Source organism: Colias croceus, chromosome 9, assembly GCF_905220415.1.
Source record: "Colias croceus chromosome 9, ilColCroc2.1".
Classification (NCBI taxonomy): Eukaryota; Metazoa; Arthropoda; class Insecta; order Lepidoptera; family Pieridae; genus Colias; species Colias croceus.
The window spans coordinates 9708888-9734482 of NC_059545.1; the positions used below are offsets into that span (position 1 = coordinate 9708888).

Genomic DNA, 25595 nt, shown 5'->3' on the forward strand with positions numbered 1-25595 from the left:
TACTATACCGACACGCAAGTTGGTAATTATAGTCACTGAGCCTTTATAACATTTTCAGAAGGAAATATACTTTTTCTCGTCATAGGGTACTAAATGCTACATTGGTACATAAGTCATCTGGATAACTTCATTTAAATTAGACTTAGGAGATTTTGCGGGGCAACAAATTATTTATGCAGTATGTTTAGTTATGTAGTAATAACTACTTTTAATTTAAATATTTTGTAGTAAGCAGAAAATAATTAACGTCATCGTGCACTGTAATGCATGCATGCATAGTTTTCGTAGGATGCACATATCCTTTAATGTTAACATATTTTGCATACTGCGTAATAATTGTTAGACATTCTATGAATTTCACGTGCCTTGGCCAACCGCTCATGGATCAAGTGGCTAACTGCAAGCTTGCTAGCGTTAATAAACCTTTAGGCACGGCGCAAACGGGCCATCAACCACAGCCACTGGTGGCCAGCGACAAACGCAGCGCACACGTGTAGCCGGTGGCGACCACTAGCTACAAATGTGTCAAGTGGCTGTCGCTGGCCACCAGTGGCTGTGGTTGGTGGCCCGTTTGCACCGACCCTTATTTTATGATATTAAAGCAGTATTATAATGCAATATCAGCGATATCGTGTCAATGGACTATTGTAAAGGATTGCTATCGAGTTATTCAGTTCATTGGATTTTAAAAGCGCGGAAATTCCGACCCACTGCGTGTCATAGACACATTAATGTATTCATTAGGTACCTAGTGTTTGTTGTGATATATTATATAATTTCATGTAAGCGTAATGAAAAATTATTAATGGCTTTTTTGTATGCTTATTACTAAAGTATGTATATTTGCAAATACGAATAATGTTTTCGCGATTCAATGAACAAGGACAACAGATTATTTAACGTTATGTAAGTGAATTGTTGTGATATTACAATTAAGTAGGTACATAATATAACTTTTCATTCAAACTTCGATCTCCAATTTCATCTCAATTTTTAACAAAGACTATGTTCGAGTTCTGACTTCAACAGTCGCCACTGTAGTTTTGATAAAATTGCTCATAAGTTAAGTAGGTAAGTTAAGTATACATGAACATTTACACTTATATTACTCGCAGATAGCTATATCCATACTAATATTATAAATGCGAAAGTAACTCTGTCTGTCTGTCTGTTACTCAATCACGCCTAAACTACTGAACCAATTTTCATGAAATTTGGTATGAAGATATTTTGATAACCGAGAAAGGACATAGGCTACTTTTTATCCCGCGAAAATGACGCAATCCCGGAAATCCCACGGGAACGTCGGGAACTGGGTTTTTCTTTAACTGCGCGGGCGAAGCCGCGGGCGGAAACCTAGTATGTATTTCTTAATGCTCCATACAATCAATTTATCTGAGTAAACACTACATCCCATATCAAACGAATGAAAGGGAACTGAGCAGCTTTCAGACTTAGTATTTGAGCACAAACAAATAGAGGTGTTACAGCATTAGTGGAATTAAAGGGGCATCTTTGTCTATTAAGATTCTGTTTGTAAAGTTTAATGTGACAAATCCATACTCCATGTCTTCTAATATTATGAATGCGATTGTCTCTGTCTGTCTTTTCTTCAAGAGTTAACCACTGAACCGATTTGGTTACAATTTGGTACAAATACAGTTAAACCGGAGAAAGTACACAGGACGTACATCCTACGGAACGGGAACTATGCAAATTCTTTTCAAGTACGCGGGCGAAGCTGCGGTGAAAAAGCTACTATTCTATTACAGTTTGAACATCTGATCAAATTGTGTATAAATATAGGTACCACGGGAACGAGAACCATATTAGTTTTCTTGAAAATATGGCGGCGAAGCTGCAAAGAGACTGTTCTATAACAATTTGAACATCTGATATAGGGTGACAATCAAATGTGGTGTGGAAATAATTGTTCTTTGTTTTGGGTTCTTCCTTCTCACTTTCTGAAGGGAATCTAACAAAGAATGTTTATACGAAATGGGTCATGTGTATTGTAATGTTCTCTACACGTATCGTGATAATACTTATATTATTGTTTTCGTATCACAATGCAGATATTTCGAATATAGGTATGTTTCATTGTCACTCGCGATGTGTTATTGTAAGAATAATGACTTTGAGCACATAAGTGATTCTCTATCTCTTAATATCAATACATTTTAGATGACAATTTCACAGGACTTTACCTCAACGACTTAATAACTTTACTCGTAGTTCATAAATGTTTTAAAAAATTACTCACGCCTAAAACCAATAAATTCAATAGAATTACAAAAAACACAAGTTCAAAATCAAGTCTGCATCGACATCATTGGAACACTAAACGTCGCCCGAGGCAACACGTTATGGCACATGACGTCAATTGCTCGTAAAACCTGGCTCCCGACAGATTGAACACGCAAACTTTATTATTTTTCCATTCACCTATACCTTACATCGAATAACTGGCTGGAAAATTGGTGCGGAATTTTTAAGTTACCAAACATGGTATAAATTCTCTATTTAATACTGGATGTAAGATCGCTATCATCTCGTGTTTTGATATTAAATATTATATCTTTTAGGTTTTGGGTAATTCTAATAGTGCTATGGCATGAATATTAATTCATCATTATTTGCCCCTTTTTACATTCACCATCTGTGAATGACTGAACTAAAGTTTTTTATAAGGGATCTATAGTAAAGACTTAAATTGTAGAAATAGTTGAATATGTACTATTAATCCAAGATTAACAACCGACGAGAATTTTTTTTAATAATTTATTATTACACACATATTTTTAGCCATCCTACTTCGATATTTATATTTTTTACAGTACGCTTCAGTCACGTTTTAACATCTTCAACTAAATGTGGCTCTATCTAGTAGAAAATCTTCTTATATTAAACATGATTTAGTAACGTTTAGTAAAACTATTTTAAAACTTTTACTATTATGAATCCACACAATCCAACACATCTTTTATTAGAGATTCACAGAAACATAAAAGCAGGTGAATTCCCCTACAAGTTTACAGTTTAAATGCAACAGTTAACAAAGTCTGCTCCGGATTTAGCTTTCATAACCGAAATTGTGAGTAAACACAGATTGACGTCAGCCCACTGCAGCTGCATTACATGACTCATAAGTTCGCTAATTATTTTGTATTGTTCTGAACATTGGAGTTATTATTATTAGTTACTAGCTTTCCACTCGCGTCTTCGCCCGCGTTTTCAAAGAAAAACCCGCTGAGTTCCAGTTTCCGTTTGATTTCCGGGATAAAACCTACCCTATGTGGTAATCCAAGCTACCCCCTATATGTGTGCTAAATTTCATTGTAATCGGTTTAGTAGTATTTGCGTGAAAGAGTAACAAACACATACACATCCACACAAACTTTCGCATTTATAATATTAAGTAGGATTATCCGCTATTGGGCTATTGTGAGAAGTTTGGGATTGATTTATATTTCTTTGATATTAAGCCTTGCTACATCGAGCTATTAAAGCTTGCATCAGAACAATATTTGTTGAGAAGAAATTTATTGGTGAAGGCTGAATTATTTTCATTTTCAGATAATAAGGGTAAAATTATCATGTCGTAATATGTGTTAATGAAACTAAAATAACACCGTATTAATACTTTTTTTAATATCTTATGAAGATTGTATTTAACATTGTATCAAAATGGAATGGCATTCTAAGATTATACACATAAATCGATCATATAATTTACAAGTGTAGTTACTTATTAACTTATAACTTAAAATCAAAGTCATATTGCCAATATCTTTGATAAATCTATATATAAATAAATAAATAAAACACATTTATTATGAATATCACATCACGAGATACAAATAAATAAAACACATTTATTGTCAATATCACATCACTATATTAACAATAACCACTAGTTAGCTGCTAACATAGCAATGTTTCATCTTAATATATATAAATCTCGTGTCACAATGTTTGTCCTCAATGGACTCCTAAACCACTTAACCGATTATAATAAAATTCGCACACCATGTGCAGTTCAATCCAACTTGAGAGATAGGATAGGTTTTATCCCGGAAATACCAGGGGAAAGGGAACTATGCGGGGTTTTCTCTGAAAACGCGGGCGAAGCCGCGGGCGGAAAGCTAGTAGTCATATAAAACTGTACTGAAATCTCAACTAAATTTTCACTTACGACAATACACTCCACAATAATGTTTGAACTATGTTTACTAAAACACAAATAAAACCAAATACTGTACTATTATATAGACACATAATATCTAGAGTCACACATAATATCTATCTAGCGTCTAGACTCTAGAGAGCCTACATCCATCTTCGACAGCCGGTAACAGACTCTCAAAGGTAGTTTGTGAGTGCTCATGAGCGGTGGTGTCACTTCATTAGGTGATCCACCTGCTCAGTTACCTGCTCTCATATTTAAAAAAACATACATTTCACTTAGATAACAATAAAACCAAATAAATTCCACTTAGTTTGGAACCCACTGTCGTACATTTGTATAACATAACTGGACAAATAAAATTTATTTCATTTCATTTTCATTTGTTTCCAGGCATAGTAAACCGCGGTGACTCGTTCCGTCGCCGCCGCTCCCGGTCAGGCAGCTTAGCACCGGCATCACCCGCAGCACCGGAGACGCAAGAGCGGCGCCCGGTCGCCTGCCATCGGGTGGCCATGGTAGGAGCTCCTGGAGTGGGGAAAACAGCCTTGATCAGCCAGTTTCAGACTAGCGAATGTATTAACGCATATGATAGACAGAGAGGTTAGTAATTTTTCTTCATTAGTACTTTTTGTTATTCATAAATATCTTTTCTTTAACAATAAAGGTCTTTTTCCACTAATAATGTGCAAGAATGTGTAGCGAGGAGTGTGTTTGTAAAAAACCAATCATATCGCTTCATTTAGTTTGAAGTTTGAAGCGTTTAGCGTTCGATGCGATACTATTGGTTATTTACAAACACATTCATCGTTACTCATCCTCGAACATGATTGGTGGAAAAGCACCTTTATTGTTAAAGAAAATACATTTATTAATAACAAAAAGTACCACATATAACTGTATATTTTGTCACGCAATTAAAGTACCAAAGTATAAGCATATAGAAGTTTAACTTTTGTAAAGAAATAAGAACTTAATGGATAAAAACTTGCTGATAATATCTCTGATAGTCATGTACAATTTTGACTTTCATGTATTATTTATTATTATTTAAAACGAAACGTATTTGTGAAATACAAATACGTTGCAAAATTTGTGCAAAACAATAGTCTCCAACTAACTACTATTTGGCACAAAATCCGGATAAATATTTATAAAATACAGATCCATCTCAATTGTTGTTAAAAAATTTTTATTTTTTTCGTTTTTGCCAAGAACAGTCCGCGTTTCGATTTAAAACGGCCATCTTTCAGTAATATTTTCGACTTTAAACATTGTTATAGCAATATTTATACCAAAAACATTAAGATAAACTCATGCGGAGTACAATCAAAAAGCTTTATTACTTACAGTATCAAACTTCGTAACACAAACTTGCCAGTAAACATTTTAAATGCAAGCTACTTACCTTAACTCCAAAGTAAAACAAAACTAGGATTTAGTTCATGCCTTAAGAAATTGCTATAAATTAGCTTAACGAAGATAGCTAATGTATATTATCTAGAAATCTCTTAAAATCCACTAATTATGCACTGAAAGCGTGAATATAAAGCTAGCAATTTCCCTCCATTTTCTCGAAAGGCAAACGTCTATGATCATTTTGATTTTTAAACATTAAAATTTTATCGCATTTGCGTTCTTTTGTATAGATACTTTAAAAGTGCCATTAATGACTGAATTAATAATAATGGCGTTAATTTAGAGACCATTATGATTTAATTTGTCTTATATTATAACCATTATTCTAGAGATAGATCGTTCTATTTCTTTCTTGTATAGGAAAGTAAACGAGAAAACGCAACTCCACGTTACATAAGTACTTTCCACAAAGCAGCATTGTAATCTGAAACCAAAAATATTAGTAAATTCGAATTAATAAATTCGCGCACGACTCGCAAAACGTGACTATTAACATTCTGAAATACGCACAAGATTTGTGTATGACCATAGCATATATTTGTAAATGTTTTTATATAATACGTATGTATGTAATACATGACTTAAATAGTGTGCTTTAGTATCTAGAGAAGACATCTTACTAATTAGGATGATGTCTTCTCTAGTTATAGTGGGCTATAATATTGATGTTTTGCATTAAAACAAAACATGTATTATGTGTCGAATAAAACACACAGCGTTGGATGAAGAAAGCAGTCTATGAATCCTATATATCTCTATGCAAATTGGGTCACCTTACCAAATATCGATGGATCTTTCACCTCACTAGCAAGAGCGCGTCCCTAGTATGGCATCTGTCATCATCGCCTTTGAAGCGCTGTCATCTTCCAAGCTCCATAGCATCTTCATCAGCAAGCAGTAAACTGCAACGCTGTGTGTTTTATTCGACACATAATACATGTTTTGTTTTAATGCAAAACATCAATATTATGTGTCTTTCTAAAACACACAGCGTTGGATGAAGATGTGTTTGATATCTGCTGGTGAAGAAAGACATACAAACGCTATGTTGAAAATAAATTATCTTGTTAATATTGTAATACCTAAGTGCTGTATTAACAACTTAAATTTCATTCCTTACAGAATGTTAAATGAACCTGTTGTATTGTAAAATAAATTTATATTTTAAATTCTAAAAACAATACAAGGGGGTTATGTAATAACAACAAAAATTGTTTTTCTTTCATATTGTAAGAACTAACCATATAGGTATCCTCTAAATTTTAAATTATTCTCCTCAGATAATCTTCTCAATAAGCCAATACTAATGAACTAAGTCTTAGTACCTAAGAACTGCTTAATTATTTCTCTATATCTTTGATACAAATCAAAGTTCAAATAATAACATAAAAATAAAATTTTAAAAATTATAACTCAAAGGAAAATCAATGTCACCAAGGATAAACAATGGAGCCTCTAAGGCTAAATACTACAGTAAATAACATCTGTATATAAAATAACTATAATAAGCAATGTTAACACAACTGTACCTTAAGCATTAAGCATGTTTGTTACACATTGATCATTACTATGATCTTAAATTAATTACACTGAATTAAATAATAAATTAAACAGTTTCAGGTTACCTTAAAGTAAACCAGACTCACTGGAACTGGCTAAATTGACTGATTGACAGTAAAACTTTTATAATTGACTGTATGGTCCTTCCACTGCCTCCACGGGTTGGTGCCCTTACCACATTCTTGAAGCCACTGCTGGACAGGGCTGCTACGTTTACTGTCCTTAAGATCTGGAGGGACCTTAACTAGCCAGAGATAAAGGTTTGTGTTGCAAGGTTAAAGGGTCCGCCCCTTTATAGATAAGAATCAATTATCTACTTTTAAGATTGAAAATCAGTCCTTTGTTACTTGAACCAACCTTTCCACATGGGTCACTGGGCATATCTATGTGTCTGAGTTTCCTCACAACCGACCACCTGATGGATAATGTGTTGTTGTATCCATTTAGTATCCAAATTCAGGTCAGGTTATAATCTTATCTTGCTGTGATAAAAAACTGTATTTTGAGGTTTTCAGAAGTCATGTTCATGTCATGAACAGGGTCAGCTTGCTTATGATAGACTTAAGCCAATTAAATAGAATCCCTGTGTACTAGATTACATGCATTTTTTTTTTTTTTTTAGCATTGCATTATGAAAGTCACCTCCTGCTTGGAGGGTCATATGTTGGCACTGTGGAGGGGCACCACTACTTAACTGCTCTTTCTCCTTTGCTTTACAATGGGCTGTTTTCTCCCCTCCCCCCCCCCCTTTTCTGACTGAACAGTTGGGGGGCCATAAGGCCGTAAGGCCATTCACCAATGGTCTGAGTGCTCATGACTTCCGGGTCAATAACCATATATAACCATAATAGTCAATAACCATACGCCATCTTTAGGCGCTTGACATTGAGTTGCGGAGAAATGCCCATATATTATTATTATTTATTATATCAACCATAAGCCACCCTTGAGTGCTATGTATCTGCCCCGGTCCCGGGGTGCGAGGTGCGCTAGTGCACTTGGAGGATTACCCTTGAAAGGGAATATTCAGTCTAGGCGTCAGCTCCATCAACGACTGCAGATGTCGCAAAATTCGGAGCAGGCTTTGGCAAATATGCCTTGGCACTAAAGCATTCCTTTGGGTAGCGAAATGGTCCATATCAGGAGCTTCCGAAATATTATATTTCCTGTTGTACAAGGTAGGAGAAGCCACTCCGGTACAGGTTGATTTCTTGAGAGGCAATCTAAATCAAAGGCCACTTAGGCGTCCTGGAAGCGTGCCAAGAGTTATTCTCAACTTTTCAGCTAGGTACAGTTACTCAGTTGTAAGAGCTAAGAGAGTCAGCAACCTTTGTATGTGGGCGACCAAAGTCTGATTGATAGCTTGGGCTACAGGATGTGCGCCCCTTGCAATTTACTCAGAAGCACTTTTATTGCATATCTGGTACACGACATATAAGTCAGAAGTTCTAATGCCAAGTCCCCTGCTTCCCTCTTCATTTCTCTGACAGGTAAGTACTGTTCAGATGTCCTACTCAGCCCGCATCCGCGGTATCTGTAGTTAGGAAGTGAGAAACTTGTTCTTTTACAAAGACTATTACATTTCTGTTTATGTTTCTTTTCCACAACTCTTAAGTCTTGTATAGCATGTAGAGGGAAAGCCTTTCTCTCTTGGTCTGCTGTGCGCGAAACTCTAGAGAAATACCTGGAGGCGACAACTGTACAGTCCTCTCAGTGTTAGATGTCTAGAACTGTTTGCAACTCTTATTTAGTGCAAGACATGGTCCTTTTAATGACTACCACAGTATGCTCTATCTTTGAGGCTTTTGGGACTGGCAATAACACAGACATTTCTATAGTATCACACATGAGGCACAAGTATCCAGGCTTACAATGTACACTTTGTAATTGATGTGCCAAACCTGCCTTCCCAAAATCTCTATGGTCTCCGGGACCTGTAGAGTTAATTGGAACAATCCTTGTAGACGAAAAGATAATTGTCTAACTAGAAGGCTGTAGCTCATTCTGTGGCTTTACTAAAATCTCCATGGTCTCCGAGACCTGTGAAGTTAAATTATTAGAATAATCCTGATAGTTTAACTAAATCAGAGGGCTGTGGCCCCTTTTGTGATTGGAGTGCCAATCAAGCTCTACCAATATCTCCATGGTCTCCGCGACCTGTGAAGTTGAATTGGAATAGTCTTGTCAATCAGGCTTTACCAAAACCCCCATGGTCTCCGCGACCTGTGAAGTTGAATTGGAATAGTCCTGCCAATCAGGCTTTACCAAAACCTCCATGGTCTCCGCGACCTGTGAAGTTAAATTGGATTAGTCATGGTAGACCCAAAAGATAATTGTCCAACTAAATCAGAAGGCACTTTATGTGGCTGTAGTGCCAATTACGCTTTTCCAAAATCCTCACAGTCTACAAGACCTGTGAAGTTAATTTTGCAACGGTCTCAATAGACCAAAACTTAATAGCTTAAATAAAACAGAAGGAGGGCACCTCCAGCCTGTAGGGTCTCCGCGACCATTTGAAATGGCTGCCATATGCAGGCAGAAAATAGGCCAATGATGCCTGATTGTACAAGCCAATCCTGGCCTTGTGAGAATCTCATTACTGTTACCAATGATGTCTAATTTTACCAGACAATCCTGGCTTTGTAAAAATTTAATTACCGTTATAATCTGTGATATGTATCAAAATTACCTGGTTAATACCTAGGTGTTTAGGTGTCTCAGGTTGAATATCAACTTGGCGGAGCCATCAGCTCTTATTGCCAGAAGCATATCTGAATGTAAGTATGGCATATATTTTTCTGGGTCTTTCTGGACACAGTTCTTTCAGCATAACCATACTAAGCTAATCATGGCTAAGGACACCTTGTACATATTTTCAGTACATATTTTTGTATAAGATACAAATAAAAAATACAAAGATTTTGGTTACTTTACTGTTGATATTATAGAATTGTTATCACACCTGAGTGTTAATTTTAAGGCAAGCTCTTTCACTTAAGTAAGAAAGGAACTAGATAAACAACATTATCATCGGTAACATTATAACCAAGAATGATCTCATTCAACTGTTCGGGGATACAGTAAATATGGGTCCTTGATGATGATAATGTATATAAACATATCTACCTCTTATAATCTGCAATGTCTATTTCTTATGATTTTTCACTACTATTCAAATAAGTACCCATAGAATCAAAGCTTATTCTGGTATCAATTGGCTATGAAAATAAGCTCCTTATGTTAAGAATTATTTACCATAAGATAAATTAGGTAATCTCAACTTGCAGTAATAAGTAGCTCTTACTGAATATTGTGTGAGACTGTTGCTCATATTATACACTCTATATCATATCCTATAATAAGTAATGTAAAATCTATATGTGACATGTATCAATATTGAAATAATATTAAAATAGTTAATTAACAATTTCTTCTCTTTAGAATATTGTGATAGACAGGTTTTGTAACTAACTATCTAAAATCTAAGTACATCTTAATTGTCTTGAATTATTTATGTAGTCAGTGGGCACTAAGTAGTAGGTACTCACTTTTGTTGAGGTAGTTACAATTGAATGGTCTAAGTGATTGAGATGCCTCACTACCTGCTGAGTGCTGGGGCTCGTTAGCCAGAGGGGATCACGGTGGATTCCTTATACCTAAGTACCTTCTACCTAGGTAGCCTAACGCTATTTCACAAGTCTGGTTAAAAGCAATACTTGACACAGTAACCAATGTGCCTGTGTATGATAAAGAAACCCGATGATAATGTAGTGATCTCATTATAGGCATGCATTGTGTTTTATTAATTACCTACATCTAAATATTGATGTATTTGTGTCAAATACTGTGAAATGTATGCCACGTGCTGGATGAAAATCTATGCACGAGTCCGGACATGTTCTGACAAGTTTGATTGTACTTACGGAATTTCTCGTCTCCCGGTCTCTTGGGCAGTGACGAACCATTACTTCTCTCGTCCTCCGAGGACGAAAAAGAGTTCCCGCCACTATTATACATACCAAAGCACCGGTTTTCGAATTTCCTTCCGACAACGTGGTCTTTTGTGTTTCATATTGGAACTAATTCCGTTTTTCACTAGAAAAACACTAAAATTTAACGCGTGTGTGTTTTATCACACTTAATATTCGAGAATTATAATTATATATATTCGAATTCGAGAATTATATTCTGCGCGATGTTATTGCGCACGAATTCATAAACGCTATGGAGCTTGGAAGATGACAGCGCTTCAAAGGCGATGATGACAGATGCCATACTAGGGACGCGCTCTTGCTAGTGAGGTGAAAGATCCATCGATATTTGGTAAGGTGACCCAATTTGCATAGAGATATATAGGATTCATAGACTGCTTTCTTCATCCAACGCTGTGTGTTTTAGAAAGACACATAATATTATAAATGCAAAAGTTTGTGAGGATGGATGTATGTGTATGTGTAGTTATGTATGTTTGTCACTCTTTCACGCAAACTACTGAACCGATTACAATAAAATTTAGCATTGATATAGAGGGTAACTTAAATTGACACATAGGACAGGTTTTATCCCGGAAATCTAGCGGGAACGGAAACTATACGGGTTTTTATTTGAAAACGCGGGTGTAGCCGCGGGCGGAAAGCTAGTATAATATAAAACGCAATAGATTAACATCTTAATAAATCTTGATTGAAACGTAAAGTTCTTGGAAGCGTTATTTTTGTTTAGTCTGTACGCGTGACAACGTAAACATTGTTTTATTAGCGTTTAATTATATATTTGTGGCTTGAAATAAAGCAGTTTGTTCTATGAATAAACGTGAATCTGTTTTATTGCGTGTTTGTTACTCGATTTCGGAAAAACAAGTGTAATTGTTTACAACTAGTTTTAGGTATGGTACAATCGCTTGACAAAAATAAAACACATGTAGGTAACTAACTAATAAAGTGGGGCTTTTATTTCGGGTGTTTGTTTTGAAAAGATAAATGTATGTTTGTTTGTATGTGTATGTATGTTATATAATAAATTTGAATTTGAATTTGAATATTTCTCTCGCGCGCTCTATTGTCTTGTTACTCGTTGCCATTTGCAAAAAAGGCCGAATTATTACATACTGATTTTCCTTTCTGTAACGTTGTAATAAAGAGTTATAAATAAATTAGCAGTTATAGATTATAGAAGTGCATTAACCACATAGAGAGAACCGACATAAGACTGCTTTGTAAGTGATTGATTATACGTTCGAACGAATGCTGTAAAGGCAGTGGATTATTACCCTTTGAAAAAGGGAAGAGCGATCACGGGATAAAAATTTAGTATATAATAATTTATTGAACTATATTATTGTGTGTTTGCTTGTGTGAAATCGATAAGCTCCCAAACTACTGGACTGACTTATTTAAGAGTTTAAAACTACATTATTCCTAAGTGATATAGTATAGGCTGTACTTAATTTCGTTTCTCTTTAGAATACGGTAATCTTATGAAGTAGAGTTCTAGGGATTTTAACTCTGAACAACAAGAAGGAACTTCTCCGTATAACATTGAAAATAATATGAGGTACGATTACATTGAAAATTCAAACAGCATGATCAATTCAAATTGCACTACCTGTGATTAAATAAACAACACAATAACACACAAAACAGACAAGGTTTTATCTTAATCTCTCCACATTTCTAAGGTTGAACATCAAAAGAAAAAACGGAGAATTTCTTTCACAAAGCCACATTGCGTCTCGTTAAAAACGGATTTGAAATACCCACTTAAAGCTGTACATCTTGAGCGTTTCACGTATTTTGGATGAAAAATTATTACGTTGATGTAATCATATTTTAATGTTACAGGTTTTAATGTGTGGTGAATATGTCGGGAAATGTTATAATATGTAAATTTGTTTGAGGATGTTTTTTTTTATTTATTAAATACTCAATTCAGTACTACAACAATATTTTCAAAACAAAATCTAGCAAGGGCTTAGTGTTTATAAATATTTTTCTTGAAATAAGGCCATAGGTTCTGTAGTAGGTAAAGTACTTTATGAAACTTAGGACTGATTTTTCAATCCTTGGTTAAAACTTATTCATCGAATAACGTATTAAACTACCATTTCAAAAATGTATTCTAATTGTCCGTATTTGACAGTTTACAGGTGACATTTTAAAATGTTCGTGTAATACTTTATTAGACGTATAAATTTTAACCAAGGATTGAAAAATCGGCCCTTAAAAGTTAATATCTATTCCTAACAATAAAAGAAACGATCAAATATTTATTCTATAAAAATACTGAAGATCAAACAACAAAATATAAACTATGAATCGAAAAAGAAATATCACATAAAATTTCGAAAAGCCATTTCATATTTTTCACTTAAACCCTTAAAGAGTACGTTTAAAGGCATATTTTCAAAGTATGTTAATTAAGCCTATTCAAACATTACATGTACTCCACAAATACTCTGTGCGAACTCGGCTTTACAAGTTGACGTTACGCTTGGCTAAGCGTTAATACGAAGCTCATATTTTGTATAAATTGTATAATATCTAGCAATGTGGTTAAATACCTCAGAATGCCTCGTTTTAATTGGAAAATTCCGTCGTAGATATGTATATACCTAATTAAAGTGTTTGTTTTAACTGATTAGCTTGTTTCGTAGATTGTGAAATTATTCTTAGAACAAGGATAAATAAATATTTTTAAATGAAGTTTGGTTTGTTTATTAACTTATACTTTATTATTTAGAATTTACTTCTAGGTTTTTAAGGTTAGTTCCAACACAATGATCGTTCGTAATTCCATCAGGACTTTTACCATTAACAGATGAAATTTCTTAGTTTTTACTGGAAAATCATTATTAGATTGATTACAATAAGGGCCCATCTTCAATTTAGAAAGATACTTTACCAAATATTTCTTAGTATAAAGTTTTTTGCGATGAACAGAATCATTTCTATCGGAACAAATACTCGTTTATTTTTGGGCCATATATGAACCTAGGCACCTTTTATTTAAACCATGTTCAAAGAGATAGTTGCTCTATATCGTTTCACGATCACAATCACTCTATGATGAAGGATATAAAAGTAAAAAGAACCTTTCATGTGAGCCGACAAAATTGATTGAAGTTAAAAGAAAAAGACACCATATCTGTATTGAAAACTGTCGGAATTTCAGGATAATATTTCATAAATATTTTATGGGAAATGTTTAATAGTTTTTAACTCGTTTATACATCCTCGTGACCATGGATAAAATCGCCAGAAGATTTATCATAAAAATTCATGATAAAAAATCTTCATCAAAAAGAAGATTAACCAACGTGTAACAACGAAAAAGTAACTGAAGCTTTCCAAGAATCATAATTGTTAAGAAAAGCTCTCACCTTTTTTTTCTAAATTTTCTTCTAAAGCAACTTTTGCAGAAAAGTAAACATAATTTTAATTCATAGTTTTATAAATATTTCATAGAACAAAATGGTCTCTTTATATTCCATTTGTAAGCAACATCTCAAGCCAATTAAATACAAGTATAAATAATGGATATTCCCGTCACTCTCACACCTATGGCGTTAAAACGGGACGGCATTATTTAACTTTTCAAAGTCGCTTTCATGAATAAAGTGTTTTTTACGTTACGTTATAATGTGGTCTTTTTTGTTAGTATAAAAGATGAAAAGGACATAATAAGATTGGCATTTTAATTTCTTATTTACATAAAATGATTGAAGTGTTCTTTGATTTAAGTATTTATTTTATGCAAAAGAACGGTGCGGTTTATTTATGTCATCTGTAGTAGCCTATAAAGGGTGTTTATAAAAGCCAACCAATTATCTTCAGACTGCATTTTCATATTATCGCGCGACAGCTGCTGTTACAAAACCAATATAACGAAATATACATAATATTCAATAATATCAAGAATATTCATAATATCCTCCATGTTTAATATACCTTATATTCAACGCACATAAACAACATCTGTTAAAACATTACCAATTCACACACAGTAGGTACATTGCTCAAATAATTAATATCAATTTCATTTATTGCCTATTCTATTAAACATTAAGTTACCGATAAATATTTGTGAACTCGTGAAACAGATATACATTTTCAGACATGCTGAAAAGAAACAGATATAATATATCCGCAGTGAAAATTGCTCTTATTGAAGGCATTGGATAACAACGCACAACGCACTGTAACAATTAAATAGTAAATATCAAATAATTTTTTTTATTGGACGAAGATGAAAATAAATTAATTTTTAATTAATTACAAAACTTTATCTTCATTAAATAGATAGATTTATGTATTACAGTTTAATTCTTTCCATCCCCATTTTCACTTATTATGAGTTTTTTTGCTCAACAAAAAGTATGTATTATTTCCTAATAAATGGTAAATTTAATTTTCTTAATTTTTAGCCCAGGAGTTTAAGGTGTCATTTATGGTACTCTCGGGTCGGGGGATCAGTAACTTAAACAAGACAAATGACGTCATTAGAGAAGGGTTCTCAAGCACTGCAATTACTGTTTATCAATCCATACCCAATATAATATTTAACTTGCTCTCTATGGGCGAGATTATAAAAATTATTTCTCAGTTCTAGGTACATATTACCTACAATCTACATTATTAATTACTAGCTTACCGCCCGCAGCTTCGCCCGCTTTGTCTAAAACCTAATAAATTATATACTAAAACCTTCCTCTTGAATCACTCTATCTATTAAAAAAACCGCATCAAATTCCGTTGCGTAGTTTTAAAGATTTAAGCATACAAAGGGACATAGGGACGGAGAAAGCGACTTTGTTTTATACTATGTACCTAGTGATAATATTGTCCCGGCAAAAATTGTCTTGCCTTACTCTTATCACTTAGAGGTATGAAAAACAGATGTTAGCTGATTCTCAGATCTAGGTACCTACCCAAGAACTGAGAATCAGCCAACATCTATTTTTATAGGCACACAAAATTTCATGAGAATCAGTCCAGCCGTTTCGGACTAGTATGGCAACTAACATTGTTACACGAGAACTTTGTACATATTGAAACATTATCTCTATCTAAATAAAAGGGCGCATGGTTAACTCTAGTTATGTACTAGTTATTATTCTTTGGCATGGTGCAATGGGATCAAAGCCACGGTAAGATCTAGTTCAATCTAATCCATACTAATATTATAAATGCGAAAGTAACTCTGTCTGTCTGTCTGTTACTCAATCACGCCTTAACTACTGAACCAATTTGCATGAAATTTGGTATAGAGATATTTTGATACCCGAGAAAGGACATAGGCTACTTTTTACCCTGGGAAATAGGATAGGTTTTATCCCGGAAATCCCACGGGAACGGGAACTATGCGGGTTTTTCTTTGACTGCGCGGGCGAAGCTGCGGGTGGAAAGCTAGTATTTCATATAAATCTGGTTACCTTTGTATACAGCTTATTGCGCTTTCCAAGAAAATTTGCATTATTAGCTGCTATGATATTATGATACGAAATAAGGTCTTATTGAAAATTTTTTAGTAGATACTTTACTTCTTTGGAATGCTCATCAGAATGATGTCTAGTTTACTGTAATTTGAAAGGTAGTAAAATAGAAATATTACTAAGAAAGATTTGATATTCTGTTTATTTTCATGGAACGATTTAAATTAAGAACTTGACCGTTTTTTTAAACTTCTTTAACCAAAACTACATCTTTTCCGTATCTAATACACGCTTTTTTATTTAGCCTTTACTTGTGTAAGTAGGTACTTCAAACATAAATCTTCAATAAGAAATTATTTTACGTTAATCGAATTTTAAACTACATTTCAAACTCACGCACGTCCAATTTCTTTCTAGATGGATTTTCAGATCAATTTACCGCACAAAGCCATAATATTATTTGAACTTAACAAGTTCTACGCTTTAATTTCTCTAGCATTATATATGTTACAGTCAAAACCCTGAACCAGTCAATAACGTTATTGACCGGTAAAATCAGTTAATAAGGATATTGACTAAGGGCGTCGGTTAATATCCTTATTAACTGATTTTATCTGATTAAACCAGTTAATAACGTTATTGACTAAGGGCATCGGTCAATATCCTTATTAACTGATTTTAAGTCGAGACATCTAGTCAATATAGGTTTTAACCGACGTGCCCAGTCAAAACTCATAAAAAGTTAAGGACGTTCGTGAAATTATACTAGAAAATCATTTAAAAAGATTCATAGAACTTTTTAAAGTGCAATATTTAAGAGTTTTATGTTTTATTAATTAATTCGGGGTATTGTTTGTAAACTGCAACCGCGCGAGAATACGTGCCCCAAAATATTTTTGAAGATGGCAATTGTGTTTTAATAACAACTAGGTTTCTGCCCGCAGCTTCGTCCGCGCAGTCAAAGAAAAACCGCATAGTTTCCGTTCCCGTGGGATTTCCGGGATTGCGTTAGTTTCTGATTTGATGGAGTGACCTGCAGGTGTACTTCGAAGACTGCTACTGGAACTATTATACGAGTAGAGCTAGGTGTGCCGAGTTTGGGCTCGTTTTGTTAGTTAATATGTTGAGACCTTACCTCCGGACTTGATGGAGTGACCTGCAGGTGTACTTCGAAGACTGCTACTGGTACTAATAGACGAGTAGAGCTAGGTGTGCCAAGTTTGGGCTCGTTTTGTTAGTTATGTTGAGACCTTACCTCCGGACTTGATAGAGTGACCTGCAGGTGTACTTCGAAGACTGCTACTGGAACTAATAGAAGAGTAGAGCTAGGTGTGCCGAGTTTGGGCTTGTTTTGTTAGGTACGTTGAGACCTTACCTCCTGACTTGATGGAGTGACCTGCAGGTGTACTTCGAAGACTGCTACTGGAATTAACAGACGAGCAGAGCTAGATTTACCGAGTTTGGGCACGTTTTGTTAGTTATGTTGAGACCTTACCTCCGGACTTGATGGAGTGACCAGCAGGTACTAACAAAACGAGCCCAAACTCGGCACACATAGCTCTACTCGTCTATTAGTTCCAGTAGCAGTCTTCGAAGTAAACCTGCAGGTCACTCCATCAAGTCCGGAGGTAAGGTCTCAACATAACTAACAAAACGAGCCCAAACTCGGCACACCTAGCTCTACTCGTATAATAGTTCCAGTAGCAGTCTTCGAAGTACACCTGCAGGTCATTCCATCAAGTCCGGATGTAAGGTCTCGACATAACTAACAAAACGAGCCCAAACTCGGCACACCTAGCTCTACTCGTATAATAGTTCCAGTAGCAGTCTTCGAAGTACACCTGCAGGTCATTCCATCAAGTCCGGAGGTAAGGTCTCGACATAACTAACAAAACGAGCCCAAACTCGGCACACCTAGCTCTACTCGTCTATTAGTTCCAGTAGCAGTCTTCAAAGTACACCTGCAGGTCACTCCATCAAATCCGGAGGTAAGATCTCAACATAACTAACAAAACGAGCCCAAACTCGGCACACCTAGCTCTACTCGTATAAAAGTTCCAGTAGCAGTCTTCGAAGTACACCTGCAGGTCACTCCATCAAATCAGAAACTAACGCAATCCCGGAAATCCCACGGGAACGGAAACTATGCGGTTTTTCTTTGACTGGGTGGGCGAAGCTGCGGGCAGAAACCTAGTTGTTATTAAAACACAATTGCCATCTTCAAAAATATTTTGGGGCACGTATTCTCACGCGGTTGCAGTTTACAAACAATACCCTGAATTAATTAATAAAACATAAAACTCTTAAATATTGCACTTTAAAAAGTTCTATGAACCTTTTTAAATGATTTTCTAGTATAATTTCACGAACGTCCTTAACTTTTTATGAGTTTTGACTGGTCACGTCGGTTAAAACCTATATTGACTAGATGTCTCGACTTAAAATCAGTTAATAAGGATATTGACCGATGCCCTTAGTCAATAACGTTATTAACTGGTTTAATCAGATAAAATCAGTTAATAAGGATATTAACCGACGCCCTTAGTCAATATCCTTATTAACTGATTTTACCGGTCAATAACGTTATTGACTGGTTCAGGGTTTTGACTGTAACATATACAATAATGGTCTTTCCTTTAATAGAATAGTTCGTAACTGACTCAAGGAGTGAGTTTCCTTGCGTGTTGTGGCTTATCTGACGAATTTATTTTATTTCTCTCCTAAATTTATTGCTACCGACATGTTATAAGGAAAGCGCCAAATTACGTGTTTCGTGTTCGCTGATTACTATGTTTGTTTTATTTATTGTTTGTTTATTCTCTTAGACGTAATAATGCAGGTTATTTTTGGTGGTTACTACTTCCTACTTCTTTGTATTGATAGGTTGACAAAATGCTACGCGCTTTATAGGTTTAGGTCTTCATAAAGGTTAGGCCTTCAACAAGACAAGTCAATAATATCTAGGTATGCTGCCAGTTTAATAATTTATAAGTATTAGGTACACAGACATACATTAAGATAGACTACGCGAGTGTATGTACTTCCCGTGTCCAAACTAAGCATAAAACGCTTGCTTGACGCTTACCTACACTCATTCCGCGCTTGCAGTTCGCCAAGGAAAGACGTGAAACGGAATAGAGTAAAATGCCGAATAGCGCAGTAATAAACTGTAGAAACTCCACAGTTATGAGTGGCCGAGTTGTCGGAGATGTTTCCTTCCACCGGTAAGTAATTTTCTAATCAGAATATGCACTATTTATTTTAAAATCAATTAAAGAATATTTGTGGAAAACGATCGTGACAAACATGGATACGAAATCATACGGAATGATTCGGAATACATTGCGGCTTTTACTTGACTTCTTTGGAATGCTCATCAGAATGATGTCTAGTTTACTGTAATTTGAAAGGTAGTAAAATAGAAATATTACTAAGAAAGATTTGATATTCTGTTTATTTTCATGGAACGATTTAAATTAAGAACTTGACCGTTTTTTTAAACTTCTTTAACCAAAACTACATCTTTTCCGTATCTAATACACGCTTTTTTATTTAGCCTTTACTTGTGTAAGTAGGTACTTCAAACATAAATCTTCAATAAGAAATTATTTTACGTTAATCGAATTTTAAACTACATTTCAAACTCACGCACGTCCAATTTCTTTCTAGATGGATTTTCAGATCAATTTACCGCACAAAGCCATAATATTATTTGAACTTAACAAGTTCTACGCTTTAATTTCTCTAGCATTATATATGTTACAGTCAAAACCCTGAACCAGTCAATAACGTTATTGACCGGTAAAATCAGTTAATAAGGATATTGACTAAGGGCGTCGGTTAATATCCTTATTAACTGATTTTATCTGATTAAACCAGTTAATAACGTTATTGACTAAGGGCATCGGTCAATATCCTTATTAACTGATTTTAAGTCGAGACATCTAGTCAATATAGGTTTTAACCGACGTGCCCAGTCAAAACTCATAAAAAGTTAAGGACGTTCGTGAAATTATACTAGAAAATCATTTAAAAAGATTCATAGAACTTTTTAAAGTGCAATATTTAAGAGTTTTATGTTTTATTAATTAATTCGGGGTATTGTTTGTAAACTGCAACCGCGCGAGAATACGTGCCCCAAAATATTTTTGAAGATGGCAATTGTGTTTTAATAACAACTAGGTTTCTGCCCGCAGCTTCGTCCGCGCAGTCAAAGAAAAACCGCATAGTTTCCGTTCCCGTGGGATTTCCGGGATTGCGTTAGTTTCTGATTTGATGGAGTGACCTGCAGGTGTACTTCGAAGACTGCTACTGGAACTATTATACGAGTAGAGCTAGGTGTGCCGAGTTTGGGCTCGTTTTGTTAGTTAATATGTTGAGACCTTACCTCCGGACTTGATGGAGTGACCTGCAGGTGTACTTCGAAGACTGCTACTGGTACTAATAGACGAGTAGAGCTAGGTGTGCCAAGTTTGGGCTCGTTTTGTTAGTTATGTTGAGACCTTACCTCCGGACTTGATAGAGTGACCTGCAGGTGTACTTCGAAGACTGCTACTGGAACTAATAGAAGAGTAGAGCTAGGTGTGCCGAGTTTGGGCTTGTTTTGTTAGGTACGTTGAGACCTTACCTCCTGACTTGATGGAGTGACCTGCAGGTGTACTTCGAAGACTGCTACTGGAATTAACAGACGAGCAGAGCTAGATTTACCGAGTTTGGGCACGTTTTGTTAGTTATGTTGAGACCTTACCTCCGGACTTGATGGAGTGACCAGCAGGTACTAACAAAACGAGCCCAAACTCGGCACACATAGCTCTACTCGTCTATTAGTTCCAGTAGCAGTCTTCGAAGTAAACCTGCAGGTCACTCCATCAAGTCCGGAGGTAAGGTCTCAACATAACTAACAAAACGAGCCCAAACTCGGCACACCTAGCTCTACTCGTATAATAGTTCCAGTAGCAGTCTTCGAAGTACACCTGCAGGTCATTCCATCAAGTCCGGATGTAAGGTCTCGACATAACTAACAAAACGAGCCCAAACTCGGCACACCTAGCTCTACTCGTATAATAGTTCCAGTAGCAGTCTTCGAAGTACACCTGCAGGTCATTCCATCAAGTCCGGAGGTAAGGTCTCGACATAACTAACAAAACGAGCCCAAACTCGGCACACCTAGCTCTACTCGTCTATTAGTTCCAGTAGCAGTCTTCAAAGTACACCTGCAGGTCACTCCATCAAATCCGGAGGTAAGATCTCAACATAACTAACAAAACGAGCCCAAACTCGGCACACCTAGCTCTACTCGTATAAAAGTTCCAGTAGCAGTCTTCGAAGTACACCTGCAGGTCACTCCATCAAATCAGAAACTAACGCAATCCCGGAAATCCCACGGGAACGGAAACTATGCGGTTTTTCTTTGACTGGGTGGGCGAAGCTGCGGGCAGAAACCTAGTTGTTATTAAAACACAATTGCCATCTTCAAAAATATTTTGGGGCACGTATTCTCACGCGGTTGCAGTTTACAAACAATACCCTGAATTAATTAATAAAACATAAAACTCTTAAATATTGCACTTTAAAAAGTTCTATGAACCTTTTTAAATGATTTTCTAGTATAATTTCACGAACGTCCTTAACTTTTTATGAGTTTTGACTGGTCACGTCGGTTAAAACCTATATTGACTAGATGTCTCGACTTAAAATCAGTTAATAAGGATATTGACCGATGCCCTTAGTCAATAACGTTATTAACTGGTTTAATCAGATAAAATCAGTTAATAAGGATATTAACCGACGCCCTTAGTCAATATCCTTATTAACTGATTTTACCGGTCAATAACGTTATTGACTGGTTCAGGGTTTTGACTGTAACATATACAATAATGGTCTTTCCTTTAATAGAATAGTTCGTAACTGACTCAAGGAGTGAGTTTCCTTGCGTGTTGTGGCTTATCTGACGAATTTATTTTATTTCTCTCCTAAATTTATTGCTACCGACATGTTATAAGGAAAGCGCCAAATTACGTGTTTCGTGTTCGCTGATTACTATGTTTGTTTTATTTATTGTTTGTTTATTCTCTTAGACGTAATAATGCAGGTTATTTTTGGTGGTTACTACTTCCTACTTCTTTGTATTGATAGGTTGACAAAATGCTACGCGCTTTATAGGTTTAGGTCTTCATAAAGGTTAGGCCTTCAACAAGACAAGTCAATAATATCTAGGTATGCTGCCAGTTTAATAATTTATAAGTATTAGGTACACAGACATACATTAAGATAGACTACGCGAGTGTATGTACTTCCCGTGTCCAAACTAAGCATAAAACGCTTGCTTGACGCTTACCTACACTCATTCCGCGCTTGCAGTTCGCCAAGGAAAGACGTGAAACGGAATAGAGTAAAATGCCGAATAGCGCAGTAATAAACTGTAGAAACTCCACAGTTATGAGTGGCCGAGTTGTCGGAGATGTTTCCTTCCACCGGTAAGTAATTTTCTAATCAGAATATGCACTATTTATTTTAAAATCAATTAAAGAATATTTGTGGAAAACGATCGTGACAAACATGGATACGAAATCATACGGAATGATTCGGAATACATTGCGGCTTTTACTTGGCACGGTAAAGATGGCGTCGTATCATAATATGCAATGAATAGCGTCTTCTCATTTTTCTGTTCTCATTTTTCTGTCCAATTTTGTGTTTAGTGATGTTCATTCGATGCAACAGTTCTCGATTCTAATCGATTTTGTAATCGAACACGAACATCGAACTTTTCGTTTAGTTTCTAAAAATTGTTCTTTTTGTTTGAGTTAGACTCGTCCATATTCTACAACAAAAAAGATAAGTACCTACTTATAATAAATAATATGGGAAATATTATCTAATTATAATATAATATTTAATAAATTCTAGTCTTGAATCGATTTTGTAATCGATTACGATTCATTTATTTGACTACCTCTTAGACATAGATCTGGTTTGTGAACTACCTACTAACAAGGAAAACCACGGAATACGTAAGGTGTTTTAATATTAGTGTACGAATTATAATAGCGTAGGTAAACTTACTTGAAAATATAGAGAATTTATGAAGATCACGCGAAGATCAGCACCCAAATTTCCTCCAATTCGTTTTTGCGCTCGTGCACACAACCTCTCATTGAAAAGTCTATCATCGTACTCCTATACTAGAATCGCCGCGCGAGTGGCGTCCCTAATCGATTTAGCTTAAAATGAAATTTCCATCACTAAAAAGCGCTCGTGACGTCATAACGCGTCAAGGTCAGTACAAAAAATATGACACGCTTGGTTTTCATACAGATCGCGGTACTTGCGTTGTCTAATTAATATAATATGTCTGTGATTAGGTACTATTAATAATTTATAAGTATTAATACCTTGCGAATTATAAATGCGAAAGTATTTTTCTGTTCATGTTGCTCGATGATGAAAAATTTATGCGAAAATTGTGATATACGTACCTTTTTGTCATCAAGACCAATTGCATAAATATTCTGCGAACAAAACCGTAATGCAAGTTAAAAAAGTGGTATAGAAACATATGTGAAACCGCTTTTGTCTCCTTAAAAAGACGTATCTTTATTCAATTCAACTCAGAACAAGTTGATAGAACAAGCAACTTAATTACCACCTAATACCGAGTTACGAACAGGCCCCTCTAGAGACATGTGACATGTGAATTGATTCAATTTATCTTCATAAAAAGGATCCCACGGGTGGAGAGTTTCTTATCGAAATGCCAAGACCAGGCCCGACGTGCTGTTATATAAAATATGTTTTGCACGTTTCGAAATATATGTTAATTTGGGAATAGTATTGTGTAAAGTTTTTGAAGTTAGATAACTTTGGTAAATAGACTTAGAAGAGCAAACTAGCATATTAAAAATATTTAAAGATTTATGATAGAGCGGTTTGCTGCAAGAGATTAATAATAATCGGGCTAAAATATGGCGTGCCATAGGAGAGACCTGTGTCCAACAGCGGACTAATATACTTAGATTGAGACGACGACGACGACGACGAGAGCGACTATGTTTTATATTATGTAGTGATAAAAGCGTCATAATCACTATCACTACATAGTATAAAACAAAGTCGCTTTCTCTGTCCCTATGTCCCTTTGTATGCTTAAATCTTTAAAACTACGCAACGGATTTTGATGCGGTTTTTTTATTAGATAGAGTGATTCAAGAGGAAGATTTTACTATAAAATTTATTAGGTTTTAGACAAAGCGGGCGAAGCCGCGGGCGGTAAGTTAGTACGTTATATTCTATTTAATAGGCGACTGTAATTATTGTATATCAAAATATTCAACGGCATTTTTACAGTTGTCTTTTTTTGAATCGAACATTAACCGCATTCATGCAATTGAACTTAACGTTCAAATTGATAAAAGCTAACTGCAAAGCCAAAACTTTAATCAGCATTTAAGGGTCCATATAATATCACCTCATAACGTTATTTAAATATTTTCACGGTTCAATGCTATTTATACAGATTTCATGCTCTTTGTAAACGAGTACACAAATGTGAATAGATGAAAATATTCTATTGAATACTTGAAACATTTTCACTTCATATTTCTGACATTTTATTCATGCTTGTATTACTCTGTATTCATGTATGCGTGAAGTTGTAGGATTTTTATTTGATTTTGTGCAACTGTTATCTATATTTAGAAAAACATATATATACACACCGGCACAATTAGCGGAACAAAAAAAAAGTGAGACTATGAGATAATAACGCATATATTTGACGAAAATGTAATTAGATACAAAATAACAAGTTGATTAACATCTTTTAACAACGACTTTGAAAAGTCTTCGTTATTTTTTATTGAAATATTAAGAAATTTGAAATAAGTGAAATTTTTAGATGATTATGAACCATCACAAAAAAATAAAAAAAGTAAGCATTAAATGAATTGACAATAAAATTAAAGCAAATTTAATAACGAGTGTTTCCCCCTCTTGCTCTGA

The 25595-nt window shown here is 35.1% G+C and overlaps 1 protein-coding gene and 1 long non-coding RNA gene across 6 annotated transcripts in view; one reads left to right on the plus strand and one right to left on the minus strand.

The window, feature by feature from the left end:
• The window catches only part of LOC123694670 (GTP-binding protein REM 1), a 115149-nt gene that overhangs the window by 76422 nt on the left and 13132 nt on the right, over positions 1-25595 (plus strand). The window contains exon 2 of the mRNA XM_045640166.1: positions 4580-4789. Coding sequence (XP_045496122.1) covers positions 4580-4789 — 210 coding nt within the window. The remainder of the gene's footprint in view (positions 1-4579; positions 4790-25595) is intronic.
• LOC123694671 lies at positions 6263-11570 on the minus strand. Of its 5 annotated transcripts, XR_006751833.1 has the most exons (3): positions 11089-11570; positions 7231-9454; positions 6263-6624 (listed from the first exon to the last, which is right to left on the minus strand). It is a non-coding gene; the product is annotated as an uncharacterized LOC123694671 (long non-coding RNA). The 5 variants fall into 5 exon arrangements; XR_006751830.1 differs by lacking the exon at positions 7231-9454 and having other exon boundaries at positions 6263-6621; XR_006751829.1 differs by lacking the exon at positions 7231-9454.